Source organism: Carcharodon carcharias, chromosome 13 (genome assembly GCF_017639515.1).
Source record: "Carcharodon carcharias isolate sCarCar2 chromosome 13, sCarCar2.pri, whole genome shotgun sequence".
NCBI lineage: Eukaryota > Metazoa > Chordata > Chondrichthyes > Lamniformes > Lamnidae > Carcharodon > Carcharodon carcharias.
The window spans coordinates 100,179,755-100,204,614 of NC_054479.1; the positions used below are offsets into that span (position 1 = coordinate 100,179,755).

The 24,860-nt window shown below is 42.3% G+C and overlaps 1 protein-coding gene across 4 annotated transcripts in view; it reads right to left on the reverse strand.

Annotated features, from left to right (window-relative positions):
* The window catches only part of LOC121285733 (copine-8), a 755,949-nt gene that overhangs the window by 633,956 nt on the left and 97,133 nt on the right, over positions 1 to 24,860 (reverse strand). For all 4 annotated transcript variants that reach the window (XR_005944761.1, XM_041202466.1, XM_041202465.1 and 1 more), the window contains exon 5: positions 810 to 849. Coding sequence is in view for 3 of the 4 variants with exons in the window: in XM_041202466.1 (XP_041058400.1) it covers positions 810 to 849 (40 nt within the window). In the remaining variant the exon portion in view is untranslated. The remainder of the gene's footprint in view (positions 1 to 809; positions 850 to 24,860) is intronic.

Below are 24,860 nucleotides of genomic sequence, written 5' to 3' on the forward strand. Positions count from 1 at the left end.
GAGCCTGCTCCGCTATTCAATAAGATCATGGCTGATTAATTGTGGCCTCAACTTCATATTTCGCCTACCCCCAATAAAGTTTAACTCCCTTGTTAGTTAAGAATCTATCTCTGCCTTAAAAATATTCAACCACTCTCCAGAGAAGAGAGTCCCAACGATTCATGATCCTTTGTGAGAAAAAAATTCCTCTACATCTCCATATTAAATGGGGGACCCCTTATTTTTAAACTATGTTCCCGAGTTCTAGTCTCTCCCACAATGGGAAACATCCTTATTTTACCTGCTTGATACAATATTTTGCTGTGATGTCGCAGTAGAGGAGAGCCATTGAATAGCAAAGTTAAATTTGGGTAAACAATATTCAATGGCACAGTTTTAAGAACTCTGAAGCTGATTGAAAATCGTGACATTTAATACTGAGAAACTGTTGTTGAAATTACATCCTTAATTAGCTTTATAGATTTTTTAAAAAAACACATCTTGAAGAGCTCTCCAAAAAAAAAAGAGTGAAACCAATCCCATTTTGGTCAATGTTTATTTTATATTCCAGGGACCCAGGAAGTAACTCAGCAAACTTCATTCAAGGCACATTTTAATTGCAATTATACAGGCCAAATTCAGAAGGCAACATCAATACCAACATTTCAAGTATATTAATGACGTGGGCCAATATAGGCTGGAAGCAACACTCAAGGCAATTTTCTCCTACCAGATGAAGTTAAACTGCAATTCAAGTTTAACCTTTCCATATTATGGCTTAAGGCTTATGGCTACAAAGCATCAAAGGCTAAAAACAAAAGAAAACTTACGTGTTCAGATAAATTTGAACTTTTCGAATCAACATCATACCTGAAAACAATAATAGAAATGAGAATTTACTACTCCACGCCACAAATCTGCAGTGCATGACATAAAAGGTAAGTCTGAAAGATGAAAAGAACAGCTGAAACCTGCATCAGATTTTCTCATCTTCAAATAATCCTTGAAACCGAATATTATAGTATTATGGCTTTATTAAGTCCAACCCAAGTATTTCTCTGATGTTAATTTAGAACAGAATTTCACAATCATAGCTGTGTAATGTCACAGTATTAACTATGGTTTTAACATAAATAATTCAGACCTGTATTTTACAATTCATGTTGTCATTTTGAAATCAAGCTGTGTCTGGAATTTCTCTTTAGTTCCCCGCTGGTGTAAGGTAGCATGGTCTGATTGCCCTCCTAAATTTAGCCAAGGGGCTACTGTTGATATCTGAGTGCCAACAGACCTTTTCTTCCCTCATCTGACTGCCATCAACCAGGAATCCCAACCCTGCCTGACTTACTTTTCCAAGCACCAATTACTTTGTTCCCCGGCTGTATTTGGTTTCCTCCACTGTTCCTGCTCCTGCCTCCCAATGAGACATCACTCAAGCCAATTCTGGGCGGGAACCAGAGCATAATAATTAAATGAGACCCAGGACTTAAAACATTGAAGGTTACCCTCCTGCATCACTCCCTACCTGCTCTGTAATTTCCAAAGTTAAAATTGGAGCTTTAGTTTCATTTTCCTGTGCAAAATTTAGTAATCTACTGAAGTTGGCTAGTCAGCTATGATCACAATTATTTGGTGCTGTTTGAAAATTACATTATTGCAGTTCATTAGAACACTTCTAAAGGGTGCTTTAATACTTAAAATAAAACCACTGCATGTGAAGTAATGCATAACTACATTGTTTATCCAAGTGAAAAAACTGTATGTAAAATATAGACAAAAATATTCATAGTGCCAAGTTATCTTAATATTCATAATAATAGTTGATTAATGCAACAACTATTAGCCTTAATTAAAATCAGTGGGATATAAATTTGTCTGGAGCAGAAGTGTAATACACATGATAGTGAATTGCCACACATTTACACTCCTACACAAGCCAATGTCCTTTCAAAGAAAAGCTTTTAATTCACTTTCATTTTCAATTCACAACTGTCTGTGGGAGGGAGCAGTCAAGCTGTTTAATATTCAGGGTTTTTCTGCAAGTAATCACTCAAAGGAAAGGTCAACTTTGATAACCATAATTTTAGCTACTGGTAACCTTTTTTTAAACCCTGGGTAGACGCAGTACATTAGCTATAATTAAGAAATACTTTTAAACTTAGGTTTCATTTGCACTGTTCATTCATAAACTATGATTCATAGGCTATCCCTTTACACAATATATAGATCTACTCTGAACAATAAATATGCTAATTCTTTATTGGTTTATCATTATCTACTTCACATCACACCATACTTTTTCCACACTGCGCAAAAAAAGGCACAACAACTTGTATAAATCATTTTTGAAGAGCAAAAGCATGAAATTCATCTCCTGAAACTCTTAAATAATTTGTACACAGACCTCAATTATTCAAAGTAAGAATAAATATAAGGATAAACAGTTAAAAGCTGAAGTCTATACAATAAAAATTAGGCTAGGCAAAACTGACATCCTGGGCTAGATTTTCATGCTTCCATCCATGTCGGAATGGAGGCAGAATGGCTTTACAAATAGCAGCGGGACCAATTCTGGAATTCCCACCCCATTCCTATCTCTAGCAATTTTTTTGTCAGCATGGGATAACAGTGCAGTTAGTGAGCCCACACGCAGCACTCCCGACATTGCCGGCTCCATTGTGGGGATAGGCACTTCAGACCCTCTGCAATTTTGATGGTTTCAGGCCGGTTTTTGCAGTAGACATGGTTCACGGCTCCTCAGAGTAGTTGTGAACCATGGAAGAACTCTAGTCTTGAGTCGAGAATCTTCTGATAAATAAGTTTAAAAGGTATTTAGAGAGTATGATAATGTTTTTAAGTAGCTAATTATGTGTTCAAGGCTTATGAATGACTTTAGTTATGTTTTCAATGCAGTGACTCATCATAGGGCTCTGTCCTTAAAAGGTAAGAGACCATTAAATTGGCCAGCACTGTGGTAAAGATACAGAGGCATTAGAGTACTTTCTCCAGTGGATAAAGTGTTCTTTTGCACTCAACATTATAAGAGAAATGTATGCAGGAGACCCTGTGGTTTGATTTTCACATTGATTTAATATCCTGACATCTGATGAGCCTTTGGAACACTCTTCCAGTATCCATTAGCACAGAATTCATGAGCCATATATAACACTGCCAAATCTTTAAAATGCTTATAAAATTAAAATAAATCAGGGATTCAACATCCTCTGAAAATAAAATGCCCCTCTTATAATATCATAGAATTGTCAATCACAGCCAGTGAAAGTCCCATTGAAGAAACCTTTGATACATTTAATACCTCTGAAAATTTTCTAAATAACAACAATTTTTATAGAGCATTCAGGCAGGGTGTAAAACCAACTTTCCATATGATCCTGGGTGGGATAAGTTAAAATAGCCCCCATGAATCAGCTGTTGATCTGTGAACCCAAAGATATGTTCTCAATGCAATCTAAAACATAAAATCTAAGTTCTGGGTCTTGGAATGTGGGTTTTAAATGCTAATTCTTATAAAATGTTATGTCTCTTCTATATTTCGTAAAGCTATAAAATTGAAACTGTCAAATGTAAAAGGGGTTGTCCCTCTCACATCCATGAATCAGAATATGAGATTTGGGTAGCAGCTGAGCAAACAGTCAAGTATTACAACTGTTTAATATTTAGAAAATCCCTCTTAGAATTTTTTGTAATCTTTTATTTAGATTTGAGGAATAACATCATTGTCATATATCAAATGGGCTCCATATGAAAACTTTGATTAACAAAGTAAAATAGCATATTATGACATCAAGCTTTTTTTTAAATTATGCTATAGCTAGAGTTTGAAATCTTCATTTGTCAGATAGCAAGCCAAATTAATTTACATTTATATAGTGCATTTCTCGATTCAAGGGCATCCCAAAGCAAATCATAGCCAATAAATTACTTTTGAACTGTAGTCAACATTGTAATGTAGGCAAACACAACAGTCAATTTGTGCACAAGTTCCCACAAACAGCAATAACATAAATGATCAAATAATCTGTTATCTTGATATTTACTGAAGGATAAATATTGGCCACTACATCAGAAAACTCCCCTGCTCTTCTTCAAATAGTGTCATTGAGATTGTTTAGATCCATCAGTGAGGGTAGATGGGGCCAATTTTAATGCCTCAACAGAAAAATGGCAGCTCCAACAATGCTGCATGCACTTGGTACTGCTCTGGAGTGTCAGCCTAAATTACGTACTCAAATCTCTTAAGTTCAAATCCTGCATTTTAGTGGATACATTGTCTTGTTACTTAAAATAGGAAACAAACTGGATTCTGGGCACTAAAGGGCAGTGAGCTTCACCTCAGTTGTAATATTTGGAAATATTGTAAGAAACACTACAGCTGGTACTGGGGTTTTGAAGTTGCATAACTGTTCCTGAAGAGAGTGTTGGCTTGAAAATCATAGGACAGCAAAAGCTGATTTTCCAACCAAAGTGACAGAAGATCAGGCACTACAGCCCATGAATTCCCAGCGGTACCCTTGTAAGTGTTCCAGGCTGTGAACCCCCAACTGATGAATCAACTCTATATTTTAAAAACACACAGAAAACACTCCAATTATGGTTTAAGGAAAGTAATTTTCTGTTTGCATGATTTGAGTGTCAATTTAAATGTTTGTTATTTTTCATAAAATGTTATTAAATTGATTTAGGTTTTTTTGAGGAAGTGACTATAACAATGCGTGAAAGGCGTGTACTGGCTACTCAGACTTCTGATAAGCTTTTGCTAAAATTCCATCAACAGTTTATTCATAAAACTTGGACGTCTTGATATTACTGGGGAAATTCAATTTGTTTCAGATTGGACTCTGGGGACAATTGGAGATCCCTAGATTTCTGAGCTGGGCTTTTTACTGTTCATTGCTTTATTAATGATCTGAAGGAGAGCAGCATCAGCACTGATATTAAAATTGTAGCAAGGAAGAGGTTATTATGTTGCAAGCTAATCCATATATAAATGAATTTACTCAGTTACTAATGGTTCACAAGAATGGAAAAGCAAATGGGATTCTTGGAAATACTACCCAGGTCAATGTGTTCAACCATAAGAACACCAGACTTATTTTAGACTTTGGTTCATTTTCACTCATTATTATGCCTAATTTTGGCCCCATATCTGGTGATGGATATTAAGGCTGAAAGGACACTGTATAGGATGATGACATTAAAACTTGGGCCGAGATTTTCAGGCCCACTCGTGGGTGGGACCCACCGTGAGTGAGGCAGCGCCCCAGCCAGGAGTCCACTGACTTATGGCGGGACCAGAAGATCCCGGCGGCAGGCAGGTATGGAAAATCCCGCCCACAGATTCCTTAACTAAATCTGTCTTAGAGTTAGGTTTACTCACTTGGGGGAATACATGGGCACAGAGAGGATATGATTTGGTTTTTCAAATTGTGAAAAGGATTGGCAATAATAGATTTGGGTAAGATATTCAAAACTGATAAAGGTCATAAAAACAAAATGCACAAGTAAACAATCAGATGCCACAAAATGTTTCCTTTCTCACAGGACTGCTACCCTCTGGGACAAATTATAAGATGGCAAAAATATGTTTGAATGAAGGAAATCCTTAAACCATTTACATCCTTCATCTTGGGCAGTCCCTTGGGATGGAGGATGACTATGCTTCCACTCTGGCTCAATGGGTTCTGAGATGGCTGATAAGTCCAATGCACAATCTTCAGATTCTGTCACCTACCTAATCCTTCAAACACCTATTTATGTAGTATAGCATTGACAGCACACAAACTAGCCATCCAGCCCAATTGAGCGATGCTGGTGTTAATGTTCTATAGAACCTCCTCCCACCCTTTTAATCTTTACAGATAGTAAATTCAATTACTTTCCCACTAGTTGTCTCTCAAATATGTCCAATGTCCTAACTTCATTCAACTATCTTTCCCAGAAATAAATTCCAACACTCTAGCACCCAATATGTAAACAAATACTTCTTGAACTTGTCCTGCTACTCTAATGTAAATAAACACACTGATACAGTTACACTTTTCTATCCTGTTAATTAGCATTCATAGTTTAAATGCTACTGAAACATTTCTTTTTTAGGTTAAGGAACCCTCAGTTATTAAGTTGCTTCTCACAGCTCTTCTGTTTCACATTGGAGATAAGCCTCATCATTTGCCTTAAAGATCTGAAAAACTTTCTAAAGTTGCAACAATTAGATCTTAATTCAGTTCTCCAGGCCTATCCTGGCAGGGACATAGTACAGCTTCAGTATGGCCTCTGGAGTTTATTCTCAACTATTTTGGTCATATTATCCATCACCCTATTTGCTTTCTTGATTACCTCAGATATGGTGAATGACTAGTCAACTGACAATCATTGAACTTTGGAATTCACGTGACTTCCATCTCTTGCTTGTGGTCAGCAGTACATTGCACATGTCCGTAGCAATTGTATTTTCCACTGATCTGGGTATTTTCCACTGATCTGGCCAATTTCCTTGAATCCATGCTCTCTCTAACTTGGCGCTATTTGTGAATTAACTACCTTGCACTAAGACGCCAATTTTAGGCCATTAAATATAGCAGGAATGGACCAGAGATTGTCAGGAAGACATAATAATTTTCATAATGTTATTTGGAATATATTGTAGAGTAATAGTGGGATCTTTTAAAATCTGTGTTTTACTGTTGCCTTAGCTGAGGTGTAACTGGGAGTTAGATTAACTAGGGGAGCTAGGAGTTATCATAGTAGTAATTTATAAACCTATGTATGTGCTTAAAATCATTTTTTTATTAATAAAGGTTTAATTTAATTTTGTAAGAAACCTCTAAGCTTCGGTAGCCTTCTTTTTATTGAATTCAAAGCCTGCGTCTCAAGATCAATAAAAAATTGCAAATAGTTGTGGCAGCTGCTTCAAGTTTCCCTCTAGAATTTGAGCAACTTGGCATTTGCCATCCACCAGCCATAACACAGAGTTCCAGCAGAGAGAACTGAGGCACCCTATTCAATCTGTTCCCCATTATTACCTCATTCTCTTTACAACTATCCTCTGCTTTGATCCCTGTGCTCAGTTGTTAATCCAAATACAAGTTTAACTCTTGATACTCACTGACCTTAGTTTGCATAGGAATTCTTCATGCAGCATTTTATCAAAGACCCTTTGGAAGTCAAGGTACGCTATGTGAGATGGCTCACCACTACCCACCACAGCTATTTGGGATGTGATCGTATCGATAAGGCTTATGAGCTACAGGCTGATGTGTTAAGCATAAAGAAGAAATTTGACAAGTTCCTGAGGGAGCAGGATCTTGGGGTGCATCCAGAGGATGTGGGTTATTAAGCTCATTTGGTGACACTGAATGGGTAGAGCTTGCTTGATTGCCTTGTGGAGTAAGGAGGATTGCCCAGAATTTTTTTTTCAGAAATTGGTAAAAGTTTGTTTCTGTTTTTTTGCCCCTTCTGGCATTGCTAATTGAAGAGGTCATTGGGAAAATGTTGGAGTCTATTATAAAGGATGTAATAGCAGAGCACTTAGAAATACATAACCTAATCAAGCAGAGTCAGCTTGGCTTCATGACGGGGAAATCATGCCTAACAAATTTATTAGAATTCTTTGAGGAGGTAACAAACAGGATAGATAAAGGGGAACCCATAGATGTAATATATTTGGCTTTCCAAAAGGCATTCGATAAGGCACCACACATAAGGCTCCTTAATAAGATAAGAGCCCATGGTGTTGGGGGTGGTATATTAGCATGGGTAGAGGATTGGCTAGCTAATATAATTCAGACAGTTGGGATAAGGGGGGCAACCTATAACTAGTGGAGTGCCAAAGGGATCAGTGCTGGGGTCAATTATTTACAAAATATATTAATGACTTAGATGAGAGAAGTGAATGTACTATCGCCAAGTTTGCAAATGACACAAAAATAGGTAGGAAGGAAAGTGGTGAGCATGACACAAGGAGTCTGCAGAAGGCTATAGACTGGTTAAGTGGGTGGGCAAAAACTTGGCAGATGGAATGGAATGTAATGTAATGCACATTGGCAGGAAGAATAGAGGAGCTGAATATTATTTAAATGGAGAAAGACTGCAAAAGGCTGCGGCACAGAGGGATTTGGGAGTCTTCGTGCATGAATCCCAAAAAACTAACAAACAAGTTCAACAGGTAATAGGGAAGACAAATGGAATGTTGGCCTTTATTTCAAAAGGAATAAAATAGAACAAGAGTATAAAAATAGGGAAGACTTGCTAAAACTATACGAGGCGCTAGTTAGACCACACCTAGAATACTGTGAACAATTTCCCCTTAGCTAAGGAGAGATATACTGGCATTGGAGGCAGTCCAGAGAAGGTTCACTAGGTTGATCCCAGGTATGGAGGGATTTTCTTATGAGGAGAGGTTGAATAGATTGGGCCTGTACTCACTGGGATTTATAAGAATGAGAGGTGACCTTATTGAAACATATAAGATTCTTAGGGAGCTTGACAGGGTAGATGCTGAGAGGTTGTTTCCCCTTGTGGGAGAGTCTAGGACCAGAAGGCATAATCTCAGAGTAAGAGGGTGCCCATTTAAAACACAGATGAGGAGGAATTTCTTCTCTCAAAGGGTAGTCAATCTGTGGAATTCTTTACCGCAGAGAACTGTACAGGCTGGGTCGTTAAGTATATTCAAGGCAGAGATAGACAGATTTTTAATCAGTAAGGGAATCAAGGGTTATAGGGAAAAGGCAGGAAAGTGGAGTTGAGGATTATCAGATCAGCCATGATCTCATTGAATGGCGAAGCAGACTCCATCGGCCGAATGGCCAACTTCTGCTCCTACGTCTTATGGTCTTATAAGGCATTGCATGGGATTGTGCATGCAAAAGGACATGGCCTGAGTGTCCTTTTCTCATTCTTCATAAATGTGTGAATAAACAAAATATTCCACTCGCACAAATAATATGAGAAGTACCTCTTCCAAATTATTTATAAATATTGCAAAAAGGGAACCCACCACTTACCCGTGCAAAATTGTCAGTGCGCCCAATCCAAAGATTTTCTCACTTAACCATCACCTTCCACTATCTATTACCAAGTCAGATTTCAATCAGCTTAACATAAAAGCAAAATACTGCGGATACTGGAAATCTAAAACAAAAAAATACCTGGAAAAACTGAGCAGGTCTGACAGCATCTGCAGAGAGGAATACAGTTAACGTTTCGGGTCTGAATGACTCTTCATCAGAACTAAGGAAAAATAGAAAAGAGGTGAAATATAAGCTGGTTTAAGGGGGGGTGGGACAGGTAGAGCTGGATAGAGGGCAGGTGGTAGGTGGAGATAGCCAAAAGATATCATAGACAAAAGGACAAAGAGGTGTTGACGGTGGTGATATCAGCTAAGAAATGTGCTAATGGGGACATTAAGGGTAGAAAGCAGGACGAGCATGGGAAAAATAGCCCTAGTGGGGGTGAGGTGGGGGGGATCGAAATAGGCTAAAAGGTAATGATAAAACAATGGATGGAAATACATTTAAAAATAATGGAAATAGGTGGGAATAGAAAAATATATATAAATTATTGGAAAAGGGGGAATCGGAAAATGGGTGGGGAAGGAGGAGAGAGTTCATGATCTAAAGTTGTTGAACTCAATATTCAGTCCGGAAGGCTGTAAAGTACCTAGTCGGAAGATGAGGTGCTGTTCCTCCAGTTTGCGTTGAGCTTCGCTGGAACATTGCAGCAGGCCAAAGACGGACATGTGGGCTTGAGAGCAGGATGGAGTGTTGAAATGGCAAGCGACAGGGAGGTCTGGGTCATGCTTGCGGACAGACCGAAGGTGTTCTGTAAAGCGGTCACCCAGTCTGCGTTTGGTCTCTCCAATGTAGAGGAAACCGCATTGGGAGCAGTGAATGCAGTAGACTAAATTGAGAGAAGTACAAGTGAAATGCTGCTTCACTTGAAAGGAGTGTTTGTGCCTTTGCCATAGAAGGTGCAACACCTACCCGTTAACTTCCCCCCTCCTCATCGTCCAAGGGCCCAAACATTCCTTTCAAGTGAAGCAGCATTTCACTTGCACTTCCCTCAATTTAGTCTACTGCATTCGCTGCTCCCAATGCGGTTTCCTCTACATTGGAGAGACCAAATGCAGACTGGGTGATCGCTTTGCTTAACGCCTTCGGTCTGTCCGCAAGCATGACCCAGACCTCCCTGTCGCTGGCCATTTCAACAATCCACCCTGCTCTCATGCCCACTTGTCCGTCCATGGCCTGCTGCAATGTTCCAGTGAAGCTCAACGCAAACTGGAGGAACAACACCTCATCTTCCGACTAGGTACTTTACAGCATTCCGAACTGAATATTGAGTTCAACAACTTTAGATCATGAACTCTCTCCTCCATCCCCACCCCCTTTCCGATCTCCCTTTTTCCAATAATTTATATATATTTTTCTTTTCTCACCTATTTCCATTATTTTTAAATGTATTTCCATCCATTATTTTATCTCTAACTTTTAGCCTATTTCAATCCCCCCCCCACCCCACCCCACAAGGCTATCTGTCCCTTGCTCGTCCTGCTTTCTAACCTTAATGTCCCCATTAGCACATTTTTTAGCTAATATCACTACCGTCAACACCTCTTTGTCCCTTTGTCTATGACATCTTTTGGCAATCTCCATCTATCACTGGCCCTCTTTCCAGCTCTACCTGTCCCACCACCCCCCATCCTTAAACCAGCTTATATTTCACCTCTTTTCTATTTTTCCTTAGTTCAGATGAAGAGTCATTCAGACTTGAAACGTTAACTGTATCCATACCGGCAGATGCTGTCAAACCTGCTCAGTTTTTCCAGGTATTTTTGTTTTTGTTTTCAATCAACTTACTTCATTTGCCATTACTTTATGACCTTTAATTGTCTTCAAACGTTCCATGTGCTGAAATTTTATCAAGTATCTTCTGAAATTTCAGGTAAGTTATATCTGCTGGATAGCCCTCATCTTCCAGTATAGTTACACCTTCAAAAAACTTACAGTAGGCCTTTGAGGCACAGCCCATCATTTCCAAACATTCTGCTCATTCCTTATGATCACTATTCTCTTAAGATGCTTGACAATAATATTAAACCTAAAAACATACTGATGCTGTGTTTTGCCCCAATACAAGGTAAAGTAAAGCAAAAGTTGCCTGACATAAACAAGTATATGTCCAGCACATAAAAGTCTCCATTGTGACAGATCAGAGTTCCAACTTGTTGTTTTTCAAGATGGGCTGGTGGGCGATGGTTATTGCTGTCTCTGTTGCAATCATTTAATTTGATTGCTGCATGGCTGCAGGCGCACATTATCTGAACCAGGCCTCCCACCATCCACAGCTTATAGGTTTGTGCATCATGCAACTTCTCTTTTAGGTCCTTAATTACAATTGGAAGAAAAGTATCTTACATAAACAAGCTTTAGTAGATGAAAGCTTTCATACTTCCTTGCTTGTATAGTACTTTTAACATAATAAAGTGTCACAAAGCGCTTCAGAGGAACATTTTAAAACAAAATTTGACACTAAGTCGTATAAAGAGATATTGCCTCAGATGACCAATAGCTTGGTCAAAGAAGTAGGTTTTAAGGAGTGTTTTAAAGGAAGAAAATGAAGCTGGGTATTCTGGAGCTTAGGGCCTAGACAACTCAAGGTGCAGCCATGAATGGCGGAGCAATTACAATCAGGGATGCTGCCGATCCCAGAATTAGAGGAGCATAAATATCTTGGAGGGTGGTGGGGCTGGAGGAGTTTATGGAGGTAGGGAGGGCCAAGGCAATGAACAAGATTTGAAAACAAAGAAAATAATTTTAAAATAAAGACATTGGCTTGAGCAGGAGTTAATGTGGGTCAGCGAGCACAGGGGTGATAGGTGAATGGGACTTAATGCAAGTTAAGACACGGGCTGCAGAGTTTTGGATGACCTCAAGTTTACAGAGGGTAGAATGTGGGAGATCACCAGAAGTACATTAGAAGAGTCAAATATTGAGGTAACAAATGAAGGAGGGTTTTCAGCAGTGCATGAGCTGATACAGGGGTGAAGTCAGGGGATGTCACAGAGGTGGAATAGATGGTCTTAATGGTGGTGCAAAAATGAGGTTGGAAGCTGATCGCAAGGTCAAGTGTGTCACAAGGTTGTGAACAGGCTGGTTTAATCTCAGACTGTTGCGAGGGAGACGGATGGAGACAATAGCTAGGTAACAAAGTTTGGAGCAGGGACGGCAGATAGTCAAAGACAAGAGGCGGAACCATCCCAGATTTTCACTAAGTGCAGTGGCGGGCGTGAAAAAAGACATATTACCCACTGGCTGCAATGGCGGATTTTCACGCCATCTCGTCCCCTTCTTGGCGTGTCCCGTTTCATTAATAATGCATTCACAGGAAACACACCAGATCGCTGGCGGGTGGGCTCAGATTTGCTCGCCACACTGTGACCTCTGCGCTTCCTCACTCCGGGGGCCATATTTAAAGCGCACCAGAGCACAGCCTACTTCATGTTTACAGACCAGAACTGCTCCAGGCGATAGATGGCCCTGAAAGCAAAGAAGATGGCAGCCCCCAAATTTAATGATGCCTCTCTGAGGCACCTGCTGGACATAGTGGAAGAGCGCTGCAATGTCCTCTACCCCCACTCTGGCAGAGGGAGATCCACCAGAGTCACCAACCTGACCTGGGAGGCAATGACAGTGGTGGTTAATACCACTAGAGCACTAGAGGAGGTCAGCCATTCAGTGCAGGAGGAGGATGAATGCTCTCATCTGTTCCACCAGGGTGAGTCAACCACCTCATCACACAACTCACACACTCCCAAGCCCATCACACATCTACAGTGATCTCACACCTCAAGGGACAACACCACTCTCACACACACTCTCAGATCTCCATCAGGCTCATATCCTCTGGAGCTCGTGTCCTCATCCTGTCCATGGCTCCGCTCACCACACAAATATTCCATGCATTGCTATGCGTCCTGCTCACACTTTCTCCATCTGTTTTCATGCAGAAGAAGCTGGCTCAAAGCAACAGGGAAAGGTCCACATTAGGCCCCTCACTCAATTGGAGGAGTGTGCCATCGCGCTAACTGGTGAGGACATGGACCGTGCCTGCAGTGATGGTGAGGTTGGCGGCAAACACCCATGTGAGGATCCAGCACCAGACCATCCCTCTCTCAATGCAACTGTGAGTGCTCAGTCTCCTGTTTTTGACTCTGCTGCCATGCACTCATTAAATCAACTTTGGTTCACAGGGAGCTCTGCCAAGTGACCAACACCCTCAGCCAGCCAGTCCCTCAGCTCCATCCACATCCTCACCTCCAGCCACGAGGACACCTCCTCCATGGAAGAGCTGGAAATAAGCAGCGTGGAAAACCCGTCACAGCGTTTACCCACACCCTCCACCTGTGCAGAGGCACACACCTCGGTTGGGCCAAAATGTACAGCAGGCTAGGGTTCACAATCTGATGGTCATTGCATGGACACATGTCCGCAGCAGGAAGAGGCAGGTTCAGCCGAGCTCCCCGGCACTCGGAGGACAGCTGGGGAGGAGGCATCTGTGAGGTCCAAGTCAGATGATGAGCATCTGGGTTCAGTCTTCCAGCAGATTGTGGAGAGTCAGCAGAAGGCTAGGGAACATCACACAGAGCTGTTGGAAGCCCTCAACATAGTGGACACAAGTCAGAGGAGTGCATCCGCTTGCTCTCTGACGATTTGAGAAACATGATAGTCGTTAAGTTTCTGATCATTTTCCCTCCCGAAGTTACCTATGTCCTTCCCCCCATCACAGTCTACTCCCCTGGCATCACCTTCTACCTCCCCACCGTTACCCTACAGCCCAAACCCTTGTCATTCCAGAAATAAGAATAGAAAATGCTGGAAAATCTCAGTAGTTCTGGCAGCATCTGTGGAGAGAGAATCAGAGGTAACATATTGAGCCCATATGACTCTTCTTCACAGCCACTCCAGGATGTGCAGGTAAACACGCACTTTCCTTACCATCCTGAAAATCCCACTCCATTCCCATTGATATCCCCAACCTCCTCCTTCCTAGCCCCACTGTCCGTGTTGGCTTCCATGTATCTAGCAACCACCCTCACCGCCTCTTCTACCGGTACCGGTGCACCTTCACCCTCCCACCCTAACAGCTCCCTCTGCCCCCTCTCTCACTCACCATTTCCTCCTACCATGCCTAACAGAGTTCACTCCCCAGGAGGCATTCACTGGCTCCACAGACCCCTCCCTTGCATATGCACCTGGACATTCCCCTCCACCAATCTACCCCTTCCTCCACCCTCAGTCCTTCCTCCGCCAACTCCCTCCTCCACTCTTACACATTCCTCCACACTTACTCCTTGCCCCCTCCTCAACCCTTACTCCTTCCCTGCCTCCTAACTCCCTCCTCCACCCTTACTCCTTGTCCTCTCCAAACTCCTTCCTACCCCCAGACACCTTCCCCCCCTGAACTTCCTCCCTTACAACATCCCCCCTCCTTACACCTACCTCACGACTCAGCATTCTCCCTGTTGCAGCATCCTCCCCGTTACATTCTACTCCTCCTGTATGCATTCCTCCCACTGGGCACCCTTCTTCCCTCTTCCAAACTCACCCCTCCTCCCCCCACCGGTACAGCTTCCTCTCCCACTCACACCTAGACCTTCCTTTCTACCCTCCCACCAACCCTTCGTCGATCATCCGTTTCAGCCCATGACAAAGTCCGTGAAGTTCCAAAGCAGCTCCAAAGCATCAACGGAGACCATGGAAGATGGTGAGATCCCTCGATGAAGTCTGTGAAGGTATGAAGCCTCAGCGAAGTTGAAGCTGCTGCTTCACGGAGGATCCACCCAGCATGCAATGCACATGTTCCTCGAGGGTCCAGTAGCTGTAGGCCTCTGGCATCATCTTCTCCTTGGATGTCCACAATCTGAGCAATGTCCTAAAGGTAAGTCCTGACTTCTGCACATCACGCTTGTCCAGATGTGTTCTGGACCAGCGTGTTTTACCACCGGTGTAACGGTAAATCGGGCGTGGGGGGGATGATTCCAGTTGGGCCTTACTTTGCATTTGGTTCATGCCAGCCCCAATGTGATTTGTGATCCGCCATTCTGGACTCCATTGGATGACCCCTATGCTTTCACACCAGCATGAAATCAATTTTTGGCCTTCTCACCATATTGTCCGTTCACGCCCGCCATGGCAAACGCCGCCAACGGGAGCAGACAAGTCAGGCCAAGGACTTCACAATATTTAAGCCACATTGTTTCATCAGTTAAGTGATAGAGGACTAACAGTTAGCTGTGCATGTTCCTGCACAGTAAGATGTACTTGTTTAAAAAGTTGACTACCATGTTAGTAAAGGGAGACAAAACAAAATCATTTGGGGTTGCCAACCCACCATTTTAACCAAAGTGCCTGATACTACCGTTAATTGAAAGCTTCATGCTCAAATTTTGCTGATATATAAATAAATGCCAGAGCTTGCTCCCAGTTGGGGAATTTTTTCTCAATGTACTGTCGCATGGGTAGAGTCAATCGGAGGGCTACATGTAAAAACATGGTAAAAGTGGTTTCATATATTACAGAAAACTACTAAGTGATACTGAATTTTTATTTCTTTAAAGGACACAAGAGTTCCACATGGTGTTACAATCTGGAGTATTTCACTGGTTGCTTCTGCCTCTGTTTAATTTTATTTCTTATTAAATTTGATTTGTAGCTTGTAACTTGAGAAATATGATCTGTCAAACTGACATTTGTCCAACTGTCAAAGAAATTTAAGAGTTTATGGTGTAATATATATCACTACCGGTGTTGCTTGATTAGAAAAGGACTCATTATTCACCTTGGGGCCACAGATTACTTAAGGCACACTTTCACATTTTGCTTTATACAGTGTGACCTTGGATCTGGAAGCATGCCGTGCACTGGGGATGGCAGAAAGTCTCTGGAGTATGCATGAATCACAATATCCATTAAACCATAATGTTTACAGTAAGTAATAAAGACACACACATAACAACGAGTATAAGAAAACACTCAACCTAGCAGTGCTGAGTACAAGTTGCATTCCCACTAAAGGGTAAGCCTTTGATATTTTGTAAACTTGAGAGAATAAAACTTGTAGTGATCTTTAAAAACACATCATTAAGCATCATTTACTCACTACTTTGATAGTTCATATTTTATTTAACAAAAAAAGCTGTTTCTTCTGAAGTCTGTCTTGAGGTAAGCAAGTCATCACAATTCTCTGTTAGGGCATTTTTGACTGAGTTTTTAGTTACTTTAGCTTCCAATCACAACAAAATATTTATGTGAAAGCAAAATATTGCAGATGCTGGAAACATGAAATAAACACAGAATGTGCCAGAAATCTCTGCAGGCCTGGCAGCATCTATGGAGAGATAAACAGAATCTTTTTCTGACGGAATGTTTTCAGGAATCAAAATCATTGCCATATCCAGAGCCCCGCAGGGATCTGATGTACAAAATCCAGTGTGATCTCTGCGAGGCGGTGTACATCTGCTGTCCAATTATGGATGACAGGCTGTTTCCAGAGGTTGCAGATGCAATCAGAGGGCCTGGAGTGATGTCCTGCTCACAGCCCCATTGGGAGAAATGGATCCTGCTCAGGCAGGCAGGAGAGCACAAGGGCGCCTCAAGATGGAGGTGCCCTCTGAAGAATAATGGGGCAGCATTTTCCTTGCAGGCTTCTGAATCCCACCCATCAAGCTCAAACTGGAGGGTGGGTGTGGTCAGAAATCCACAATGTTTAGAAAACAATCACTCGATGTGATTTTTCATGGAGCAGCCAATTAACGGCCATAAGGCAGACTCATCATCCGATTAAGGACAGTGGGCAGACTCTCAAAGCTGGAGGGTCAATCAGAGGCCTTCCAGCTTGAAAGCAGCAGGATGCAATGGAAAGTAATTGAGAGAGAGCCCTTCAAAATGGTAATGCCCTCTCTCCAACATTTTCAAATTAAAAATAATAATAAATACTCTTGGCAGATGAGCCACCATTGCTGGGGGGAATCCCCTCTATGGAAAGGTTCTGGTGGAGTCCTCACCATTCCCCTCATTTGGCCATCAGTGATCATTAATGGCTGCCCATGGCTGCCTGGCAGGCTGCCATTGTTCACCAGCCTCTGGCAAGGTTGCCCAGAGGCAGAAACATGCCACCGACCTGAAGCCCTAATCTGCAAGTTTGCTCCTGATCTCACCTTCAATTCCACCTCCAAAACCCACCTCTGTGGGACCAGGGAAACTGCTCAACATTTCAGATTGATGGTCTATCGTCTGAAGTTAACATGAAACATCAAAGGTGCTGCCTTGACCTGCTGAATATTTCTAGAATTTTCTGTTTTTACATCAAAGCATTTCAACGAGGTTAGCTGTGCCTCAATTGGCAGCGCTCTTTCTTCTGAGTTCAAAAATTGTGGGTTCAAGTCCCACTCCAGGGCCTGAGCACAAAAAATCTAGGCTGACACTCCAGAGCAGTACTGAGAGAGTGCTGCATTGTCAGAGGTGCTGTATTTCAGATGAGACATTAAACCAAGGCCCTGCCAACCCTCTCATGTGGACAAAGAGATGCCATGGGATTATTTCATAGAATTGCAGGATGTGGTGACCTGGCCAATATTTATGCCTTAATCAACATCACAAGAACAGATTATTTGGTCATTATCATATCGCTGTTTGTGGGAGCTTCCTGTGTGCAGATTGGCCGCCATGTTTCCCTATATTACAACAGTGGCTACACTTCAAAAGTATTACATTGGCAGTAAAGTGCTTTGGAGCAACATGTAAAAGCCCTATCTAAATTCAAGTCAGTCTTTCTTTTCCTTCTTGTTCCTCAGGGATAGGAAATGAAAAGAGTTCAGGAATGAAAAGAGCTCAGCAGCTAAAACCTCAACTGATTTATTGTCAACGCGTTTGCTACTTGTGTACTGAACATGAATACGAGACTCTAAGTAGTACCATTCCTTTTGCTTGCTTTGCTTCTACAATACAGAATCAACTTTACAGCTACAGCACCATAAATGCTGCCAAATCTTATGACGCATCCATGCTTTGTAAAGCAGCCGGCAAGTAAAATCTATAAATCTCATCTCTGCCAATCTCAAAGTCCAGCTTTCTAGACCATAAAATTTTGTTAAAAGATGTGAACTTTAAGCTTGATGTTGCAGCACATTCCTTTGGGTTTTGTTGTGTAATGTGTGGAAATGACCTAAATAATCAGATATGCTATTGCATTTCATTTTAAAAAATACATCTAGAATTTTAAAAAAGTGATTTTGAGTGATTGGGATGCTTACCATTGCAAAAGCTTCTTAGTATCTTCTTGACAACTCATTTAGTACCAACACAATCAGTGAATTTATCAGTGAACCTACCACTTGTATTGGTGTTGTGAAACAAGCTAATTTATATCTGGGGTGATTTTACAAGGTGGTCTTAAATATTAAGGCCGTTCCTATCTTTCTATTTTGGACTCGCCGTTGTCTGTTGTAATTTTCTCCCATCTACCTTGCCTTCTGCATGGGTGTGGCTAGACAGGTGTAAAAGTTTTAATGAGTTAAATGCAATAGTGAGAAATCAGTTAGCATTGCTTGCATATATTGTTTAAAAAAGGTTTCCATTGACTAACAGGTTTCACTAAAAAATGCCCTATGAACAAAACTGCCACAATATTATCGATTTTTGTCAATAGACCCTGAGTTGAACTGCAACACTCTACACATAGAACTATAGAAAAGTTACAGCACAGAAGGAAGCCATTTGGCCCATCTTGTCCATGCCAACCCGAGGACACCCAGGTGCCCTTTCTAATTCCACCTTCCTGCACCTGGCCCATAGCCCTGCAGCTTACAGCACTTACGGTGCAGATCCAGGTACTTTTTAAAAAGAGTTTAGAGTTTCTGCCTCTATCGCCAACTTGGGCAGCAAATTCCAAATACCCACTACCCTCTGCGTAAAAAAAGTTCTTCCTCATGTCCCCCCTACACCTTCTGCCACTTATCTTGAATCTATGTCCCCTTGTTCTAGAATTCTCCACCAAGGGAAACAATTTTATCCTGTCCACTCTATCTATTCTCCTCATAATTTTGTACACCTCAATCAAGTCACCTCTCAGCCTTCTTTGTTCTAAGGAAAATAACCCCAACCTATCCAATCTCTCCTCGTAGCTACACTTTTCTAACCCTGGCAACATTCTTGTAAACCTCCTCTGCACTCTCTCCAGAGCTATTACACCCTTCCTGTAATGTGGTGACCAGAACTGCACACAATACTCCAGTTGTGGCCTCACCAGTGTTTCATACAGTTCCAACATTATATCCTTGCTTTTATATTCTACACCTCTGCCAATGAAGGAGAGCATTCTATATGCCTTTTTTACTTGAACTGCTGCCTTCAGGGACCTGTGTACTTGTACGCCAAGATCTCTCACTTCATCTACCCCTCTTAGTATATTCCTGTTTATTTTGTAATCCCTGTAACTGTTTGACCTCCCTAAATGTATGACCTCACAGTTCTCTATGTTAAAATCCATCTGCCAATATACCGCCCACTCCACCAACCCATCCAAATCATTTTGGAGATTATGGCTATCCTCTACTCTATCCACTACTTGGCCAATCTTTGTGTCATCTGCAAATTTCCCAATCGTGCCCCCCACGTTCATGTCCACATTTGTTCATTCATATCATAAACATCGGAGGGAAATATATTTGTACAAAAAAAAGGCATTGGACCAACTTTTTCCCGAGAATCTGCAGATTTGTCCTAACGTGATTATGGTTCATGATTATGTTACACATTGCCATCAAGTGGATGCTTTTCTTGCCTTCCACATCATAGGAAAATACGGGGGGAGAAATATTAGCACCTCAACTGGTATATAAAATTGTACACAAAAGGTTAAAAATGCCTTGCTTTTCCGAACCAGTCTCAATCAACAAATATTTCACTAAACGCTAAATAGAAAATATAGAGGAAATTTTAACATCGTGAGCAGCTGGGATTGGGTACTGCTGGGGGTTAAATGGGAAAAAATTCCAAGCCTGTTGGTACATTGGCTCCAAACCACCGACTTCTGGATTTTACTGAGGCAGGGCAATGGGCAGAAAGTCAATTAGCTCCAAAGGGCAATTTGGCATTTTAAATATGCTAATGAATTTGGGAACCTTGGGATTGCACTGGAGGGGGTGCAGAGGAGATTCACCAGGATGTTGCCTGGGATGAAACATTTAAGTTATGAAGAGAGGTTGGATAGACTTGGGTTGTTTTTGTTGGAGCAGAGAGGACTGAGGGGTGACCTGATTGAGGTGTACAAGTTTATGAGGGGCATGGACAGGGTGGATAGGGAGCAGCTATTCCCCTTAGTTGAAGGGTCAGTCACAAGGGGTCATAAGTTCAAGGTGAGGGGCAGGAGGTTTAGGGGGATATGAGTAAAAACTTTTTTATCCAGAGGGTGGTGACGGTCTGGAATGCACTGCCTGGCAGGGTGGTGGAAGAGGGCTGCCTCACATCCTTTATAAAGTACCTGGATGAGCACTTGACACATCATAACATTCAAGGCTATGGGCCAAGTGCTGGTAAATGGGATTAGGTAGGTAGGTCAGGTGTTTCTCATGTGTCGGTGCAGACTCAAAGGCCGATGGGCCTCTTCTGCACGGTGTGATTCTGTGAAACCTGGTTTTACTGTGGCCAATCAGGTTTCCAGGGCCTTGCTACAGTTGCAGTGAGGTGAAAAATTTTGCCTTGGGAAGACGGCAATGCCTTCACAGCACTCGATAAACCAGGAAGAGCAGCTGTGCTTCTTCCCGGCCTCCCAGCCTCCTCCAACATCCTCCACATACCCAGAATCACACTGCTCCATGCCCCCACTCCAGGTTGGGGATCAGATCCCCCAACTCCCACCCGGTCATCAGTGATTGGCCAAAACTCTGGGATTGGGCTCTACTGGGATCAGACCAACCTTCAAGATGGAACCTCCATTGGAAGTTGAGGATCAGACATTACCTACTCATCGGGGGTCAGCAACTGGACCACCACTTTGGGATCAGATGCTTCCATCCCAGGGTCAGAGATTGAACCCCACCCCACATATCCCAGGTTTGGGGAATGGAAACGCCTTCAGGGATCAGACAAAGCTAGTCTTGCGGCCTCTCCTGCTGTGCTCCCTGCCCCACTGGAAGTTAAGCCTGTTGATCAGGCTGCCCTCCAATTCAGGAATCATCAAGGCTGAAAGTTGTATGCAGAGAAACCCATATTTCTGGGGCTCCTATATACTATAAGGCCCCTGCTCCCAGCACATCAGCAAGTAAAAATGCCCCCCCCACCCCCCACTCTCCCCATCATAAGAATCATTATGATGCAAAGAAATTTTCGATAGATCTAAGTGTTATGTTTTGGATGAGATGTTAAACAGGGGCCCCATCTCATCATTCAACTGAGCATTAAAAAATCCAATGATAAGGAAATGGCCAGTGAATGGAATGAACCAAATTGCTCTTGCAGAGAGCCAGCCTGGACTCAATGGGCCAAATGGTCTCCTTCTGTGCTGTAACCATTCTATGACTCTACGATTCAATGTTCGTGTCTTAAATAATGCCACAAATAAAAACAGGTTAACCAGTCATTTAACTTGTTTGCCGTTTGTGGAACCTTGATTGTGGAACCTTGAATTCTTGACTGCAGGTTGAGATGCAAAGATAAAGTCAGCAGTGTGGTTGTAGCATGTCAAGCCTCACACTGGCCTGTGCTGGGTTCACACGTAATACATTTACGTGCCATGAATACTTATTAGCGTAAAACTATTTTTAAACTACGTCCTGCCTTCAAACTAATGTCAGTGGTGAACAAGAATCTCATGGCCATTTGTTTAAAGGTAGCATGCACCAATTGGTTTTGTGCAGTTGTGTCGAAAGTCACTGGTTTTCCTTGTAGAACTCTACGGCACAAGGGAGGGGAACAGGAGAATGGCAGCTTGCATGGGGGTTCAGAACCAGCAAAGGTGAGTCAGTGGGAGAACGGGCAGGGCATAGAGGAGTGGAAGAGGGATCCAAGGGAGGACAGAGTGAGGGTCTGGTGCATGGAGGAATGAAATGGGAAGGGCCTGGCATCCTGGGTGTTTGGTGGTGGGGGGGGCGGTGTAGGAATTGTCAGTCACAGTAATAAAATGAGCGGCCTAAAGGGCAGTGTCAATACTGTCCAGATGTGGGTCCACCTCAGGGCATTGGCTGGCAGAGTCATTACAGGGCTTTGAGTTCACCTACAACATTTTAATTATCTCCGCTGAGTGTGATCTCAGGCAACGTCCTTTACAATGCAGAGAAGAGAGGGCCAGTTGACCCTGCAAGTTCAACCATGTCCCACAAAGTGGCGAGTACAACACTGGACACTAACATTAAAGAATGAACAAAGAAGCACAATATTGTTTCTTTCACAATAAAGGAAATGTCCTTAACTCTCCTGCAAACCAACCACAAGGCGTGCCAGTAAATTTAGCACTCTGACTAAGCTAACAAATAACGATGATGTACACATGAATAAAGTGAAACCAATGTAATGTGAAACATTTGCAAGTGAAATTCAATTTTAAAAACACCTCTTTGTGCTGTCAGTAAGTTTTATGCTAATGTGGCAAAGGATTTGGGCAGAAAAGTTGTGGTCATGATGAAGAGCCTCCCTGTTTGACCAGGAGGCTCTTTTATAATCCGCCCATACCTGCTGCATTGTCAGCTGACGGAGGGCTTCACTAATGAAAAGCTTCCTCCGCCGAGGAATAGTGCGTGTTTCCCATGCACGCCAATGGCATTTTAAATTTTAATTGTAATCACGTAGGAAATGGGAAAAGGCAAAAGCATGGAGGTGGCACACATTTCCAGTTCTGCTGGTGGGCATAGGGTGCCATTGACAAAATCCCACCCCAAATGTTTCTAGGTGATTGGTTACTGAGGTTGGCGGATCTGTATTTCACTCTGGATAACATTTCTTTATTTCCAATACACTCCAAAGAAAAACTGACGTCGAAAAAAATTGAAGGGAGATTTCATCGAGGAGCACAGGACTATGACAGGCTTAGATATAATAGATAAGAAAAAAAACTCTTCCCATTAGCTGATTGTACAAAGACTAGGGGACATAGATTTATGATGCTGGGCAAGCAATGCAGGGGAATGTGAGGAAGAACGTTTTTATGCAGCAAGTGGAACTGGAACTCGCTGCCCACAAGGGCAGTGGGAGTAGAAACAATCAATGATTTCAAGAGGAAATTCGTTAGGAAATTGACGGAAATAAACTTGTATGGCTCCAGGGATCAAGCAGGGGAAGGCAACTGACTGCATGCTCTGCAGGGAGCTGGCATGGACGCAGTGAGCCAAATGGCCTCCTTCTGTGATGTAATTGACTATAACTCTATGTTGTTTCATATAGAACAGCTTTAATATCGGCACACTTGAATTGGACATCCTTGAAAATAATTGCTTTGCAAGTAAATAGATCATGATTAAAAAGTAATCAAACTCGATGATATGCATAAGCAGAACAAATGAACATGCAATTTACATTAGAGAATAGATGCACTATAGTTAAGAGTTAAGATGCATGTTGGGCCATTTGGTTATTTTAATGATCTGTGGAGCTCATTAAATATTTACCAATTTTAAATAGCAATCTGAAACAAGGTTAAAATTGCAAATATTGAACATTTGTCTTTTAGCTGGAAACTAAATGGCCATTAGTTTCATTTATTTTTTATAAGCTTTAGCTGCCTAGCAGATTGTTCCAAAAGCTGTCCTATAATTGAAGCTGCCACAATGCTTCCAATTTTTGTCAATATCCAGCTCTGGGTTTCAGAGCTTGAGCAGCAACAGCACATCGGCTGAATTGCACATTTCTGGATGTGGTCACCCCGCAGCTTGAGGTTGTGTAGGCAGAGAGGGAATGGGTGACCACCAGGCAATCAAGAGGACCACACAGGTAGCACAAGGGTTCCCAGTGTGCATCTCACTCCCCAACCAGTACTCCATTCTGAATACTGGTAAGAGTGAGAGTTCTTCTGAGGTGTGCAGCCAGAGCCTAGTCCACAGCACCATGGCTGGCTCAGCCGTACAAGGGTCGAGAGGAAGATTGGAAAAGCAATCATGATAGGGGATTCAATAGTTAGAGGAACAAAGAGGTGTTTCTGTGGCCACAAATATGGCTCTGTGGTGTTAGTGTCAAGGATGTCACTGAATGGCTGCAGCGCACTCTTGGGGGTGGGGGGGCCAGGGGGCTGGGGGAGGGGTGAACAGCCCTATATTGATGCCAACAACATAGACAGAAAGGAGGATGAGGTCCTGCAAGCAGAGTTTAGGGACCTCAGGAAGAAACCAGCAACCAAGACCTTAAAAGTTGCAATCTCTGGATCACTCCCAGTACCGCTGGTTGGAGTCATACCTAGCAAAAAGGAAGATAGTTGTGGTTGTTGGAGGTGAATCATCTCAGATCCAGGACATCACAGTGGGAGTTTCTCATGGTTGCATCCTAGGCCCAACCATCTTCAGCTGCTTCATCAATAACCTTCCTTCCCTCATAAGGTCAGATGTGGGGATGTTCACTGATGATTGTACCATGTTTAGTGCCATTTGCAATTCCTCAGACACTGAAGCAGTCCATGTCCATATGCAATAAAACCTGGACAACATTCAGGCTTAAGCTGGTAAGTGGCAAGTAACATTCGTGCGACACAAGTGCCTGGCAACGACCATCTCCAACAAGAGAGAATATAACTATCTTCCCTTAACATTCAAGGGCATTACCATTGCTGAATCCCCCTTATTATCAACATCCTGGGGAGTTACCATTGACCAGAAACTGAAC